Consider the following 16,234-nt stretch of genomic DNA (forward strand, 5'->3'; position numbering starts at 1 on the left):
TATCCTAACCACTAATGATTTGCTTTCTAGGGTCAAGAAAACAAAGATTGCAGCTAGGGTCCTTTCGGACCACAACCCAGTTTGGATGGAGTTGGGAAGGGTAGTGCAGGCAAGAAGGTCTTGGAGATTGAATGAAAACTTATTTAGATATGAAAAGTATATTAATGATTGTAAAAAATTACTATCTGAATATTTTGTTTTGAATATGAATAAGGGTACATCTATGGAATTTGTATGGGACGCAAGCAAAGCGTATATGAGAGGAGTTTTGATGAATATAAATAAAACACATAGAAATAAGCAAGGGTTAAAACGAACAGAACTGGAAGAGGAAATTAAGAGAAAAGAGCTGGAGTTAACAATGAACCCAGATGATACAAAGGTTAAGGAAGCTATTAACATATTAAAATCTCAATTTGACATGTTGATCTCTGACCAGGTGGCTACTAATCTATTATATGCAAAACACAATACTTTTTGTAATGCAAACAAACCTGGCAGATGGTTAGCTTATCAGATTAGGAAAAAAAGGAAAACTCGAAATATATCTAAACTGATTTACAGAGGGAAGGAGGTGTTTCAACAGGAAGAGATTCAAAAGGCTTTCTGGGAATTTTTTACAGAACTGTATAAAGGGGATAAAATTAATGGTTTAGACATAGATAAATATTTAGACAAAGAGAAAATACCTTCAGTTAGAGAAGAACACAGGCAAAAATTGAATCAACCAATAACCTCGGGGGAAATCCTGCAGGTAATTAAGCAATTAAAGTCAGGGAAAGCACCAGGTACAGATGGCTTGACAGCGGTTTACTATAAAAACTTACAGTTAGAAATGGTAGAACCTCTTAGAGAATTATTTAATATGATTCAAACGGAAGGTAAAGTCCCTCCATCTTGGAAGACAGCGTTTATATCTTTGATACCCAAAGAAGATCAGGATACTACTCAACCCAAAAATTATAGACCTATTTCATTACTGAATGTAGATTATAAAATTTTTACTAAAATATTAGCAAATAGGTTAATGTTGGTCACTCAACAATTGATACATACGGACCAAACAGGTTTTATACAAGGGAGACAGATGAAAAGTAATGTTAGATTAATTATTAATGCATTAGAATATTTGGGAAAGAACAACCAGATCCCTGCTGCGTTTATATTTTTGGATGCTGAGAAGGCCTTTGATCGAGTTAACTGGCAATTTCTGTTGATGATATTGCAAAAAATGCAGATAGGAGATAATTTTTTACAGTCAATTAAAGCAATATACCAACAGCAAACAGCACAAATCATAGTCAATGGAAGTCTAACAGACTCTTTTCAAATTGGAAAAGGTACAAGACAGGGCTGTCCTTTGTCCCCATTATTGTTTATTATAACTTTGGAAGTATTGTTGAATAAAATACGGGGCTTGGATGGTTTAAAAGGGATCAAGATTAGGCAGCAAGAATATAGAGTCCGCGCTTTTGCGGATGATTTGGTTATAATATTGGAACAACCGCAGGAATCCAGTATGGTTTTAATGAATATGATTAATCAATATGGTCAAGTGTCGGGCTTTAAAATAAACTTAGGAAAAACCAAAATATTAGCTATAAATATGAATATTAAACAAAAGGAAGAATTAGGAGTGATGCTAGGATGTGAGGTAGTTAAAAAAGTCAAATATCTTGGAATTAACATTTTAACTTCAAATGGGAAATTATATAAGCATAATTATGAACCACTTTGGCATAGCATACAGACAGAGATGAAAAAATGGGAGAAATTGCACCTATCTTTGCTGGGTAGGATAGCGGCAGTGAAAATGAACATTCTACCAAAATTTTTATTTCTCTTCCAAATGTTACCTATACTAAAAAAAGATGCGAACCTTTTAGAATGGCAGAAGGGTATTAACAAATTTGTGTGGGCAGGAAAGAAGCCGAGGGTAAAGATGAAAATAATGCAAGATGCACGTGAGAGAGGAGGATTGAAACTACCTAATTTAAAACTATATTATGATGCAGTGGCATTATCTGTAATTAGTGATTGGATTCACTTAACCAATGATAGAATATTGAACATTGAGGGACACGATCTGCTATTCGGTTGGCATGCTTACCTGTTATTCAACAAAAAATTGGATAAGAACTTTAAAAGTCATATTTTAAGAAATGCTTTATTGCGGGTCTGGAAGAAATACCAATATAAATTAAATGACAAGATACCCATGTGGGCAATTCCTAGACACGCAATTGAAAATATGAATACAGCACAAAAACAGGACAGAATTACTTACAGACAGCTTCTTACCTCGGAAAGGGGGGTATTACAATTAAAATCTTTAGAGGTATTAAAAGAGGAGAAGGTAGTTCAAACATGGTTCCAGTATGGGCAATTACAGGCTAGGTGGAAAATAGATCAAAAAATTGGTTTTATTCAAGTTGAGGATAATCTGTTTAAACAAATAAGAGATCAAAGCTTAATGCATATAAAGAGGATATATAATGTATTAATACAGATGGATTCAGAAACAGAATTAGTTAAAGATTGTATGATAAAATGGGCTCAAAATATTGAGGAACCAATAATGTTGGATACATGGGAAAGAATCTGGGTAAGAAATGTGAAATTTACACAAGCTCAAAATCTGAGAGAAAATTTTTACAAGATGTTCTATAGATGGCATTTAGATCCTAAAAAGTTGGCTTCTATGTATCCGAATGTACAGCCTAAATGTTGGAGGTGTGGTTCTCTCGATGCTACATATTATCATATATGGTGGACTTGCCAAAAGGTTAAGGCATTTTGGATAAAAATATGGTGGGTCATGCAAAATGTTTTTAAAAGAAGGATAAAGTTTAGTCCTCAGTTATTTTTACTAGGTATATGTACTGACTTTACAGTGGTAGAGACCAATTTGACTTTGCACCTGATAACTGCAGCAAGACTGTTGGTGGCGCAATATTGGAAGAAGGAAGACTTGCCTACAATCCAAGAATGGACATTGAAAGTAACAAACTTAGCTGAAATGGCTAAAATATCGGCATATCTCAAAGATCATTCAAATGAGAGATATAAACGAGACTGGAAAAAATGGATTGACTATATACAAAATAAATACGGGACTAAGAAATTCCAGTTAGCCTATGCTTAAGATCAGAAATGATTTAAACTGTTAAAAGTTAGTTCAGTAAGAAGAAGCTAAGGTCAATCTAGAATGTCATTAATTTCTTTATTTCCTTTTTCTCAATAGATTTTAGACTGTGTTAGTTAAAAATCCATACCGGGTACGGGTTCTGGGAAGTCGGGGGGGGGAAGGAGGAGGGGGGGTGGGGGGGTGGAGGGAGGGAGGGGTACACACAACAACAAAAAAATTGTACTTCAATGTTTTAATGATTGACAAATGACATATTTGTGTTTTTTTTAAAGAAAAATAAAAAAGTTCTGTTTTAAAAAAAAAGCTGAAGCAGCACAAATTATTAAACATTGAGATGAGGTTCATTATTTTTTAGTGGCAAAGGAAAAGGGAATTAGGTCAAAATGATGTTTGCCTTTGAGAAGTTGCCTTGAGCCTCTACTATGTGCATAAATATAGAACACTAATGATTAGCACTAAGGAGCACTAGAGTTTGTTAGTTGGAAACAACTGTCAATACAAATAATCCAGTTTTCCAACTATATAATTGACCATTTTTTATACTTTGCCTCTGTATTTTGAAGAGAGGGAGGGAGGGAGATAGAAATACACAGTATAGATCACTCCCTAGAATGCCAGTTTATCATACCAAAGTTACTGTATTTTTCGGAGTATAAGACACACCAAGATTTTGAAGACGCAAATTTTTTAGAAAAGTCTGCAGACCTCCCAAAAACAGCCCATTTTTGCAAAAACTGGCCCATTTTTTGTCAAAAAAGGGGCATGCATAGCCTTTAGAAGGCTTGTAGAGTGCTCTTGAGGATTGGGGGGGGGGCAAAAATGAGCAAAAAACGCCCCATTTTCTGCTCATTTTTGCCCTCCCTAGCCCCCATGAGCACTCTGGAAGCCTCCTAAAGGCTATGCACTGGCATTTTTGCAAAGAGGTCAGGGTTTCAGGAGGGCAAAAATGCTGTATTCAGTGTATAAGACGCACCCAGATTTTCACCCTTTTTTTTTTCAGGGAAAAAGGTGCGTCTTGTACACCAAAAAATACACTAATATCCTAAAAAAACTAATATTGGAAGTAACGTAATAAACATGGATACAGATTCATCATCCTCAACTTTTATACCAATGAAATAATGATCCCTTTCTACTGGACCCTGTTTCTTGGCCATAAGTCTCACACAAACGGCTTTGTCAAATTTCTCTCCCCTTTTTTATGAGCTTATGTGGTGTGTCAGAGTTGCAAAAGGCTTTATTGCCACATAAAGTGGCACAAATTAAGTTGGTATGGCTCGGAAAAGAAGCAGAAACCCAGCTTATCCTAGGGTAGAAGTAGGAGGTGATTAATAGCAATTATAGTACAAAGTGCACTTCAGTTGTTTATAGTTTCTTATAGTTTCTTATTTTGTACACTCTGCTGAGCCCGGGTCTTTTTATACTCATATGCTTACAATTGAGACAGATTGCACATGCTGCTGGGATTGTGAAATTGTGAGTTTTAATGTTAAAAATCATGTTCTGTGCAATACAAAGAAAAGATCTTGCAAGACTTCTTCTTATCACATAATGAACACCCCTTGATATCTTTCTGGATAGAAATAACATGTTCCTCTTAGTGGTTATCTACAAATGTCATGTTACCATTGTACGAAAGGTAGTTTTATCTCCTCACCATCCTCCTTCCCCTGAAAACACCTCATTTCTCCTCTACTTTCCTGGGGAAAAGGAAGAGACTTCAAGTGATGTCTCTCTTAGCATACTCAAAGGCTTTTCTCCTTATGGGTCTTCAGGTTTAAAAAGTATCTTTCAAAGCAGTTTTATTTGAGTGAGTTACAGAACTCTGAAGAGCTGTGTATTATATCAATATGTATATTGTATACTGCTACCGGTTTGTCCAGGTTCGGGAGAACCCATAGCTAATGTTACGGCCGGTTTGGAGGACCACGCAGCCAATTTTGGATTTGAGGGAAGTGCGGGGCATATGTGGAGGCTTGGGGAGGGGGGAAAACTGGCCCCCTGGAAGTTCCAGCTAGAAATGGGCAGTTTCCGGCCTCCAGAGCCCAGGGGAAGCAGTTTTTGCCCTCCCAGAGGCTCGAGGAAAGCCTGCTGAGCCTGGGGAAGGCGAAAATGCATTCCCTCCCCCCTCCCCCCCGCCATGGTGCAGGAGGCCAACTAGACCATGGCCATGGCCACCATGGCCATGCCCACTCAGCAACCGGGCAGAGAACCCATTGCTGAAATTTTTGAAGCCCACCCCTGATATCAATCAATATTATATCAATATCAACAAGCAAGCTAATAACTGAAATATTTACATTCATGGAGAAAAGCAGTATGTGTATGCACAGAGATAAGATGGGTGGATGGAAGAACAGATAGAAAGACAGACTTAAAATTAATTCACTGGCAAATACTGGCAGATACATTAAAGTTTTAGCATTTCTTTTGACCTCTCCATTTTGCATCACAGTTCAGAGATTATATATATATAAATTTATCAGCACAAATATAACATATATATATATACATACATACATACATACATACACACACACACACACACACACACACATAACTATTGAGCATCTACTGTGGAGATATGTTGCTCATAGCAAGGATTGAAATTTCAATCTTAAAGCCTAGGAGCAATTATTTTGAAATGATATCCAAAGTTAAAGTCAATGTAATAGTCTGGTTAAGAGCCTGAGCTGTGAATCAGGAAGATTGTCGTTCAAGTCTTCCCAGTGCTGCAGAATTACAAGTTAGCTTTCAACTGTGTGCACAAATACACACGCACACTGACACACTCCTTTCGAGGGTTATGAAGATAACAGTGACCTGTTTTTAAAATTACTGCAGGAATTCTGACGAAACAGACTATCCACAAAACACTATGCAAGGTAACAAATACCTCTCACTAGGTAATAGTTCGCTTTATTAATCATGCTTCGTGGACATTATAAAGCCTTTTAATTAGCATTACAATTCCTCCAACATCTCTGCTGCTTGTTGTAATTCCAAGGTGCCTGCCATTTTGATTTATAAGTAGAAACACTTACAAACCTGTCAGGCAGGACAGAAGATCTGGCTGATTTTGTTAAACATTTCAACACTTCAGGAGGGCAGGATGTGGCTGTTGGCTCTTTTCCCATCAAAATCACAATACATGTGTGAATATTTCACTCAGGGGCTGAGATTTCTACCCCTGGGAGCAGTTTTTAATAGTATTGTAGGCCCTCCTTATTGGCATTCATTGTTCATGGTGAAACCTGCCAGCGCATAGTGAGAGGAGATGATCTTGAATGTTGACAGCCATTGGTTATGCACATTATACTTTCTGCTACCAAGGGAAAGATGCCATTAGTGTCACGAAGTGCCCAATCAGCATCAAAACAGAGGGGAGAAAGAGAGAGAGAGAGACTTCTGGGGAGGAACTAAATCTGCATGAGCATTTCTGTCAGAACACTTCAACTGGGCCTGTCTTTTTTCAGTATTAATGAACAAAGAGCTGCAGGATGCGAGCAGAGACCAGTCCTTTTTTTTTTAATTAATCTCCTCTGATTTGGTCATGCATGTGTCTTGTATAGGAGCCTGACACGGTGTTTCATCCACATCACTGAAACGTCTCTCTTAATTTATGGCTTCTTCCTTTCCCCCTTTCTTTCTTTGCAGGCTACAAGTCTTACCGTTGACTGGACTTGATGTCTGTGTCCACTTCTAAGATCTCTGAGGGTAGCCCTATGCATATTTATTCAGAACAAATTCCCTCTTTGTTTAAAGACAAAAAAAGAGGTTTGCAGTCAGGTAAACATGCATAAGGCTGTAACGTAAAACTTTAAAAGCTTGTATGTTTGTCCCCTCCTAAGGGAAATACCTTGCCCTGCAACTGAATGTACAATCTGAATAATCTCTGGTTTATCTTATCGTGGCCGATTCAGAAGATACTTTGAGTGAACTTCTTGCACAGGGTTGAAGCATCTACTGGACACGCCAGAGAATGCTGGAGTAAAAGAAAATGGCCTTGTAGCGAATCACAGTGTTGGCTTGTCTGGTTTTATTCTGCGAAAGGTCCTTCTCAGAATCAGCCCTGGCAGTAGAGAGATTAAGAGAACTGCTTCTGACAGCAAGCGCTTTCTGTTCTCAGTTGAGGATTGAACTGTTTGTCCAGCTCAGCGTGTTCTTCAACTTTTAAAGTAGCTGCATCCTGTCAGGTTTGGAGGAAGGACAGCATCCCATCACCAGTGTTGACCTGACAATTAAATCTTTGCTCCTGCATGTGGAATGGTGATGAAGGAGTATCATCTTTGTTGGTTCATTTCCTGGCAGGAAATGTTTCTCAGGGCAGCCCTGATTTTTCCCAACCTTATTTAGAGATGCTGGAAAGGAACTGTTCTGTGATGGAGAAACCACCCATCTCTAGTAGTAGACCTAGAAGAGATCTTTGCCTTTGAGAACAGATAATTCGATAGGTGTAAGACCAGAGGTGGTATTCAGGCGGTTCGGACTGGTTCACCTGAACTAGTAGTGCCGAACTGCGGGCGCCCACTTCCTACCTTGGCTCCAAAACATCCTATGTAGCCTCATTTTCGGCTCTGTGTGCATGTGTGCATGCGCTCACAGTTGCAAACCAATGGTAAACCTAAGTGAATCCCACCGCTGTGTAACACCTCTGTTTATATTCATGTTGTAAGAACACACCAGAGTCTGTACATTTTTTTTAATGAAATGTATATTTTGATTTAGTTTTCTGGTGTTAGCTTTCTTCTTCATTCTGATAAATGGACACAAAAATAAATCATGGTAGGCTATTTATAATCTCTACCAGAGTAATTTGTATTAAAGTGGGGGGGGGGGATCTTGATCTATATCTTACGTCTTTGCTAATATTCCTTGTCTGATCCTGTGCTGTGTAATTTATTCTGTTGAAACATTTCATGAAGAGCTATTTATCTATTAATATGCAGTTGAAGTAAGTTAAATGACTCTGTATTAAGTTGGCCAAATGGTTGTGATTGCCTTCTTCTGTCTTCTGGATCCATAGGAGAGCAATATTGTATTTTACAGTGGTTATCCTGCACCTGGTGGATTCAATTTGATTCAGCTGCCTACTAGATTCAGTGTAAAATTTAAACATAGGAGGAGGCATTACCAAAAAAAGACCCACTGGACATGTACTTTAATAATGTAGAGTCAAAATCCAACAGACCCACACATTTCATACAACTAGAAATGGTTTCAATAGTGTTATGGTTTTTTTATGGGGCCGCCATATGAAATGTGCCTGATCTTAACTGTACTGTACCTTCACATTCCTCTTACAGCTTTCAAAAAATTAGAAGTGAGGGATCCTTGGTGCTCCCTGAGTTCAGTTGTTTTCTTGCAGACATTTTGTTAGCCAAATTAGGTAACATCAACAGTAGCACCTGAGTTTGGGTAATGAAACATCTGCAAGAAAATATCTCAGAAAATATCCAATATCTCAAGGGGTGTCACAAAGAAGAGGGAGTCAAGCTATTCTCCAAAGCACCTGAGGACAAGACAAGAAGTAATGGGTGGAAACTAATCAAGGAGAGAAGCAACTTAGAATTAAGGAGAAATTTCCTGTCAGAACAATTAATCAGTGGAACAGCTTGCCTCCAGAAGTTGTGAATGATCCAATACTGGAAGTTTTTAAGAAGATGTTGGATAACCATTTGTCTGAAGTGGTGTAGGGTTATCTGCCTAAGCAAGGGGTTGGACTAGATGACCTCCAAGTTCCCTAAAAGGTTTAAGCAAAATGAAGAATATAAGGCCCAAGCCTATGCCGATGACTCAGAATTTGTTCTAGAGGATCCATTAGAATCCACCGTGAAATGAATTCAAAAATTAGAAGAATATGGCAAAGTGGCAGGACTAAAGATCAATAAAGACAAAACAAAAATGATAACCAAGAACATGACAAAAAGCAAAAAGAGGAACTGGAAGTAGCAACCAGAGTGCAAATAACTAAGAAAGTGAAATACCTGGGGATCTGGGAGTCGGCAAAATGTTCCACAATTAAAGACAATAATTATAATAAATTAGTGATACAAATAAAGAAAGATTTAGAAAATTGGGAAAATATTCAGCTATCACTCATGGGACATATAGCAACAATTAAAATGAATATTTTACCAAGAATCTTATTCCTATTGCAAGCTGCACCTATTAATCTGGGTAAAAAATTCTTTCAAGAATTAAACAAAATAACCACTAGGTTCATTTGGCAGGGACGAAAAGCGAGGATTAAACAAAAGTCAATGCAAGACAGCAAGGAGAGGAGAGGTTTAGCATTATCAAATTGGGATTTATACGCATCAGCAGTAATAATAACATGGATGAAGGATTGGATAGAGCTAAAGAATAAAAGAATTTTGACCTTAGAAGGCCATGATTTGTAAGCAGGCTGGCATACATTCCTATGGGATGATAAAAATAAAACGCACAAATACTTTCAAAATCATTTAATTAGAAGAGCTTTATTGCAAAAATGGCTCAAAATCAAAAAAATTCACTATGTGAAAATCCCGAATTGGCTATCACCAACAGAAAGGACAACCCATCCAAATTTTATAGATTTGAACAAAATGCTAAGATACAGAGATTTAATTGATAGACAGGGAAATTTAAAAACAATTGAAGAATTGGCAGAACGGAACATGAAAGTTGACTGGCTAACTTACCTCCAAATCAAAACTATATACAATAATGATACTAAATTATATGACATCGAAACAGAACCACACGAATTGGATAAAATTATTCAAAGCTCAGATAGAAAGATGATAGGGAGAATATATAAATTTCTCCTGAAGTATAAAATAGAAGAGGAAATTGTGAAAGAACAAATGATAAAATGGGCACAGAACTTTGGCTATAATATTGAATTAGACAAATGGGAAAAATTTTGGGGAACAAACTTAAAAATGACACTTATCAGTTGCATACAAGGAAAACCAGTACAGAATGTTTTACAGATGGCACTTGGCACCAACAAGGTTAGCTAAAATCTTAATAAATACCTCCCCAAAATGTTGGAAATGTGAATCAATACACGGAACATATTACCATTTATGGTGGACCTATGAGGAGGCTAAAATTTTTGGGAAAAGGATCAAAAATTGGCTGGAGGCAATAACGGGGGTTAAAATAGAATAGAAACCTGAAGTTTTTTTATTAGGAATAATGTCTGAGAAATACAAAAAAGAAATCCAGTATTTAATATTACATATAATTACGGCAGCAAGGATTGCCTTTGCCCAGAAATGGAAAAACAAATTAACTCCAAGCGAAGATGAAACAATTAGAAAGGTTATGGATTGTGCTCAAATGGATAAACTAACTAAAGAAATCCAGGGAAAAGAAGAATCAGAATTCTACCAGATATGGGATAAGTGGTATAGGTGGATGGAGGAAAGAAACAAGAATCAATGAAGGAATATAACAAAACTCAAAAATAATAGTTATGAGTAAAATAAGAGGGTTAAGAATGGTGAAATCCGAATGAAATACAATAGAAGGGGAAATAATATAAGGTGAGCAGTATCGATTGATAATTGCTATTAGAAAAAACAGGAAGCTCCTGTTCGTATTGTATTGTGTAAATGTGGTGTATGTCTAAGTTTTGTGTGTATATATTTTACATGTTTGTTAATAAAAAAAAATTTTTTTAAAGAAGACCTCCCAAGTTCCCTATTCTATTCTAGTCACAACAACTTGTACAGTGACCATTCAACATTTTGATGGCACTGAATGAATGGTGGTTGCCAGTCTTTGAAGTTCTGGCTCTTCCAGCATGCCCATAGTCACTTGATTGCAATCTGGGTACTTGGTAACCAGCTCACACTTATAACAATTGCAGCATCCCATGGTCTGTGATATATGACTTTCCCTCCTGGCTTCTCATAAACAAAGTCAATGTGCAACCCAGAAGGCAAGTTGCTTGGATTAAGTCTCCCTTATCCACACAAGTCTTCCTGTTCTGTTCTGTTCTGTTCTGTTCTATTCTATTCTATTCTATTCTATAACAACCAAACCCAGAGAGCACCAAGGACCTCTCATTTCAGCCTTAAGCTACAAATATTCTCCTTTATTTAAAAACTAGAAGGAAATAGGAGTTAACTTTTTTTCCCCTCCTCTTTCCCTTCAGGAACAAATGTTCACGAAGCCCAACGCATTCTGAACGAAAGTGGGCTTCCCATTACTTCCGCAAGTGACCTTGAAGATGCTGCTAAGAAAGCAGTGGCCTGCGTGACAAAGAAATAAAGAGAAATGACACCAGAGATGACATTCCAGAACTGCCATTGAAGACATGATTTTAACCAGCCACAAGCACCGAGATTTGGCTTAAGTGTCCTGTTAATCACAAAACTGCAAAATATTCAGTGGGTGAAACTTGGAATTTTCATTTATTCCACCGAAGCCTTTATTTTTCAATATTGGGACAGAATGTTCTACAAACAAATATGAGTAACTACTGTCAGTTGCCATTTTGGGTTTCTCTTTTTAGGTGTTAATTGCTTGTGACTCCCAATTTTTCTAAGATACTTTGATGCATCTTTAATGTGAAAAAAGGATATTTGATTGTGGTTGGCCCTTTGTTGGAGAATGTTTTCAAACTCTAAGGAACTACTAGGGTAGTATCAAAGTTTAGAAACGCCTTTTCTAAATCATGTGGGGAACTTCCAAAATTAGGGGTATGATGTGGCTTGGGAACCTGATGTTGAAATACAAGCCATCATAACATCTAATTCAGGCATGCCAGAAGCTTCCAATGTGCCTCCAATAACTCTTTGAATTCCAAATAATATTTAATAACACTTTCCAATTAAGGCTAGAGCATCTTTATATTGCATAATTGGAAATAAATGGATGTAATTAGATTTCTACCACCATCATGTCAAACTTATTATAAAATGCAGTGATTCATATCCAATGTATACCTCATATTAGAAGAACATTCAAAATCATAGTTCCATGAAAGAGTCGTTTTTTATTGTCCTGTAAATTCGCATGTGATTGCTTTAAGTACTGAAGGAGAATTACACACCCTAATGTCACATTTGGCAGTATCTGTGAACATATCATCCAATTAATATGCACTGTCTTTAGAAATCAATATGTATAGTAACTTAAAATAGCCTTCTCATGAAGAAACCTAGAGGAGTGATTACTTAAGGCATTTGTACTGCTATTCTAACATTATTAATCAAAATTGGTAATAATCAAAACTATCAGGAAACCTGCTGTCATCAGAAAGAATATGAAAAATAAATTGAGGAATGATGCCACCTAAGCACTTTTAGTATATTCTGTGAATTTCAGTGCAAATGTTCACCAACTGCAACATCTTCATACTGAAGTAAAGTGGATTTCCAAGTGCTTTAACTTTTGCTTGATTGTGCCTTTGATGTTTGGGAAATATGTATTCACAAAGTGCAAAGGCTATCAAATTAATTCAATAACCATTATTAAAGTGTTCAATTAACAATGGAGTTTTGAAATTCAAGATACTTGTTGAAATCAGAAGTTATAAACAATGTTATTCAACTGACAAGCCAAGAATTTATGTGATTTTTAAAAGTAAATAATATGAATACTTTTTTGTTTATTTCAATTAAACACTATTAATAAATTTCCCCTGGGGTTACACATTTGAATTTTGCTGATCAATGCTGTCATTATTTTTACCATGGTCATTAATGGCTACCAATGAAAGCCATTTTTGAGAATAGTTTTAGAAGTCCCATGAATATAGTCATTCCATTAACTGTTAAGTAAATAAAAATACTCATGTCATACATATTTTTCTTCCTATCATAAAAATCTTATAAAAGCAGGCACAGGCAACTTAGAAGGCACTTACAAGGTTATATAAAAGTTTGTAAACTCTCTTGAATTTTCACTATTTCTGCATAAATATGATCTAAAAAACATGATTTGTTCTCCATGTAAGTTTTAAAACTAAATTAAGAGAATGTCAGAGTTTGTTGCAGAAATCAAATCCAGAAAACACACACAGATAACTGATTCAGCAGGATTCATTAACTTCTCTTTATATACAATATAATACATGAAGTAAATATACAATACCAACAGCTGGTTCACAGGCAGAGGAGAGAACAGTTGTGTTTCAGAGTGCTTAATACAGACAAAGATAACCTCCTCTATACCGGACAGTTCAGCTAAGCCTAAGCCACACCCAGGGACCTAGCTGTCTCCAGCAAATACTGTTTTAGTTTCTAAACAGCCCCCCTTGACTGACTTAGTTACTATGCCTATTCATTGGCTGACCTTGTTGCCATGCCCTATTCCAGTCAGACCCCAATGGCTGACCTGTCTCTGTCCTATTCCAGTCCATGAATATTCTGACAGAGAAGCCAGTTAAATAAATGAAAAAGAAAACATGATACTTTTTACCTATTTATTCTTTGCTGTATCTTCTGTTGACAACTTTCTTTTATCACTGTGTTCCTCACTCCCTTGGCCACCCAAGAAATGTGGCAAAGACAAAAAGCTGAAAGGGTGTGCTGTTTTTATGATAATATAATAATTTAGTTACAGTGCATAGAGCCATTGATTTGGGATATAAAGGAGTAAAAATGGGTGCAATCAAGTATCAGGTTGCATTTTGCAAATGACTTTTATGTAAATATATAGATGAATATTTACATACATAGACAATATAGAGAATGGACATGACTGGATCTGGTTTTCCCCACTGACTTTGCTTGTCAGAAGGTCTCAAAAAGTGATCACATAATCCTGGGACATTGCCACCATCATAAATATGAGCCAGTTGCCAAGCGACTGGATTTTGATCATGTGACCATGGGGATACTGCAACAGTGTGTGAAAAATGATCATAAATCACTTTTTCAGTGCCATTGTAACTTCGAACATTCACTAAACAAACTATTGTAAGGTGGAGACTACCTGTACCAAGTTAATCTCCCAAAGTGTGGAACCAATATATGCTTGGTCCTATTTCACCAGGAATCTAGAGCCCCTTTTCCTTGCACCGTAGTGGGTGGTGTTTTCCAATTGGCTCATACAGGCTCACAAAGCCAAATTGTTGAAATTTTGTGAGCCAATTAAGAGCAGAGCTAAGCTACTACAATTAGTGCACCAATCACCTAGCAACAATGGCACAGCCAGTTCTTAAAATATTGACTAGCTTGCTATTGATCTTAACTCTTCATTAGTCAACAGTTTCACTCTAATATTTCCAGGCAGGGCTGGGAAAGCTTCCTACCTGCAATTTTCCAGTGAAACTTTCCAGGTTTTGCTAAAAAGAAGGTAGCTTTTCGTGTTTCTACTGATCCTAGTCAAGGAATCCTCCTGAGACTGCAAAGGGATGCTTCTCTTACACAGGCTCAACACCTTTATCACAGCTACAGGCCAGGGGTGGGTTCCAGCAGTCACTATTTGTGTAGTGCGCTTGATGCATGCTGCGTGCACACACACGCTTGATGTGTGTTGTGCGCACATATGCAATACAATAAAAATTGTTCTGCGCATGCACAGAAGAAAAAGATGGTGGCACCTACGGCACTGCCCGGAGAACCGGTTCAGGGGCGTGGCAGGCCTGGGTCGCTGCCGGTTTCCAGTGACCCAGGCCTCCAAGTCACTACCAGTTCAACCGAACTGGTCTGAACCGGTAGGTACCCACCACTGCTACAGGCTTAATTAAAGTTTTTCTTACTCTCACTTTCCAGCACAGTTTTACTGACGGATAGTAGGTGTGCTGAATTTCTCTTGAAGTCAAGATTTGTTTGGAAAACTAATGTGGCCAGCTGTTGATGAAAATAGGTTATTCTGTGAATGAGCTGCTGCCGCTTAGGAAGATAACACGCTGGGATTTTTTTTTTGGCAGGATACTTGACATTTCCTAAGCTGATTCTTCAGAGCCCAGGCAGAGCAGAAACAGGTCATCGCCGGAAAAGGTTGACAGTGACAAAGTGTCTGTAAACACTTCAGGGATAGGACAGCTCAGAGGGCTTTTTGCCACCTAAATAGGTTTGTGCAAACTCTATGAGATGAGGAGGAAGCAGCCATTCAGTCATTGTTCATCCAAGAAGTGGCTAAGCAATAAACCGAACAACCAAAGCAGGCAATTTGACTTGGCTCACACAGACTGTTAAGCCCCCAACTGCGTGGTTGGTTTGCTTTTGGTCATTGTGTATTTATTTAGCATTTAAGCCACTTGTATGGCTGCCCAGCACACAAAATGACAATAACTATAAAAGAAACACAACAATGTAATGTAATGGCCCAAAACAGTGTATTCAAAATTCTAAAGCCTTTTCCAAACAACCTCATCTAACATCCTAACTCAGTGCTTAGAGAGGAGGAAAAACAAGTGTAAAGCCTTATGGATGGTCACTAGGTTTGGGGCCAACTGAATCTAGAGAAATGAGGTCCAAGGGGCAGATGCTATGATGGAGAAGGGACACCACCTGTATTCCATTGTTTTATGGAAGCTGTCAGGTTCCGATGGGTTAAGGAAAAAAGCCAAACACAGATATGGTTCGAAACGCAGTTTATCTCCGGCACTAACTGACCAACAAAGCACTATTCCATTGTCAGAGTTGACATCTGGTGCTCCCCATCATCTTTTATACTGTATGTGCTGTTTAGGCTAACCCCATCCCTCACACACACACACACACCCCCCTCACCATGTGATTCAGAGTGAACATTACCCAGGAGTAAGCATGGTTATAGAAACTTCGCAGATGAGTCACTCCAGGCTCTTCAGCTATGTGAAGGGGGGGGGGATCCCCCGATAAATCCTCAGTTGGCCAAGGCGGCTTTTCCAGGTGAATCTGGGCAGTCTGTTGCAGTTACAGTATCACCCATGCGCTTTCAGCTATGCAGGGCTATCCATGCTGGCAGGGGGGACACCCATGCTGCTGCTACCGTTCCCCAGCTGATTGGCAGCTCTCAGCAGCTCCCACAGCTTCCTGTCACTCCCCCACCCAAATGGCACCTCCGGGCTGGTAGGCTCACCGGAGCTGACAGAGGCAACTCAAGTCTGTTGGATTTCATGAGATAGACAGATAATCAAAATAGTCCAGTCCT

General features: G+C 37.9%; 1 protein-coding gene across 1 annotated transcript in view; it reads left to right on the top strand.

Moving 5' to 3' along the window:
• SUCLG2 (succinate-CoA ligase GDP-forming subunit beta) overlaps positions 1–12,810 on the top strand; it is a 265,851-nt gene extending 253,041 nt beyond the window's left edge. The window contains 1 exon segment of the mRNA XM_032210819.1: positions 11,301–12,810. Coding sequence (XP_032066710.1) covers positions 11,301–11,416 — 116 coding nt within the window. The 3' untranslated portion in view covers positions 11,417–12,810.
• The last annotated feature ends 3,424 nt before the right edge of the window (positions 12,811–16,234 follow it).

This window comes from Thamnophis elegans, chromosome 2 (assembly GCF_009769535.1).
Source record: "Thamnophis elegans isolate rThaEle1 chromosome 2, rThaEle1.pri, whole genome shotgun sequence".
Lineage (NCBI taxonomy): Eukaryota > Metazoa > Chordata > Lepidosauria > Squamata > Colubridae > Thamnophis > Thamnophis elegans.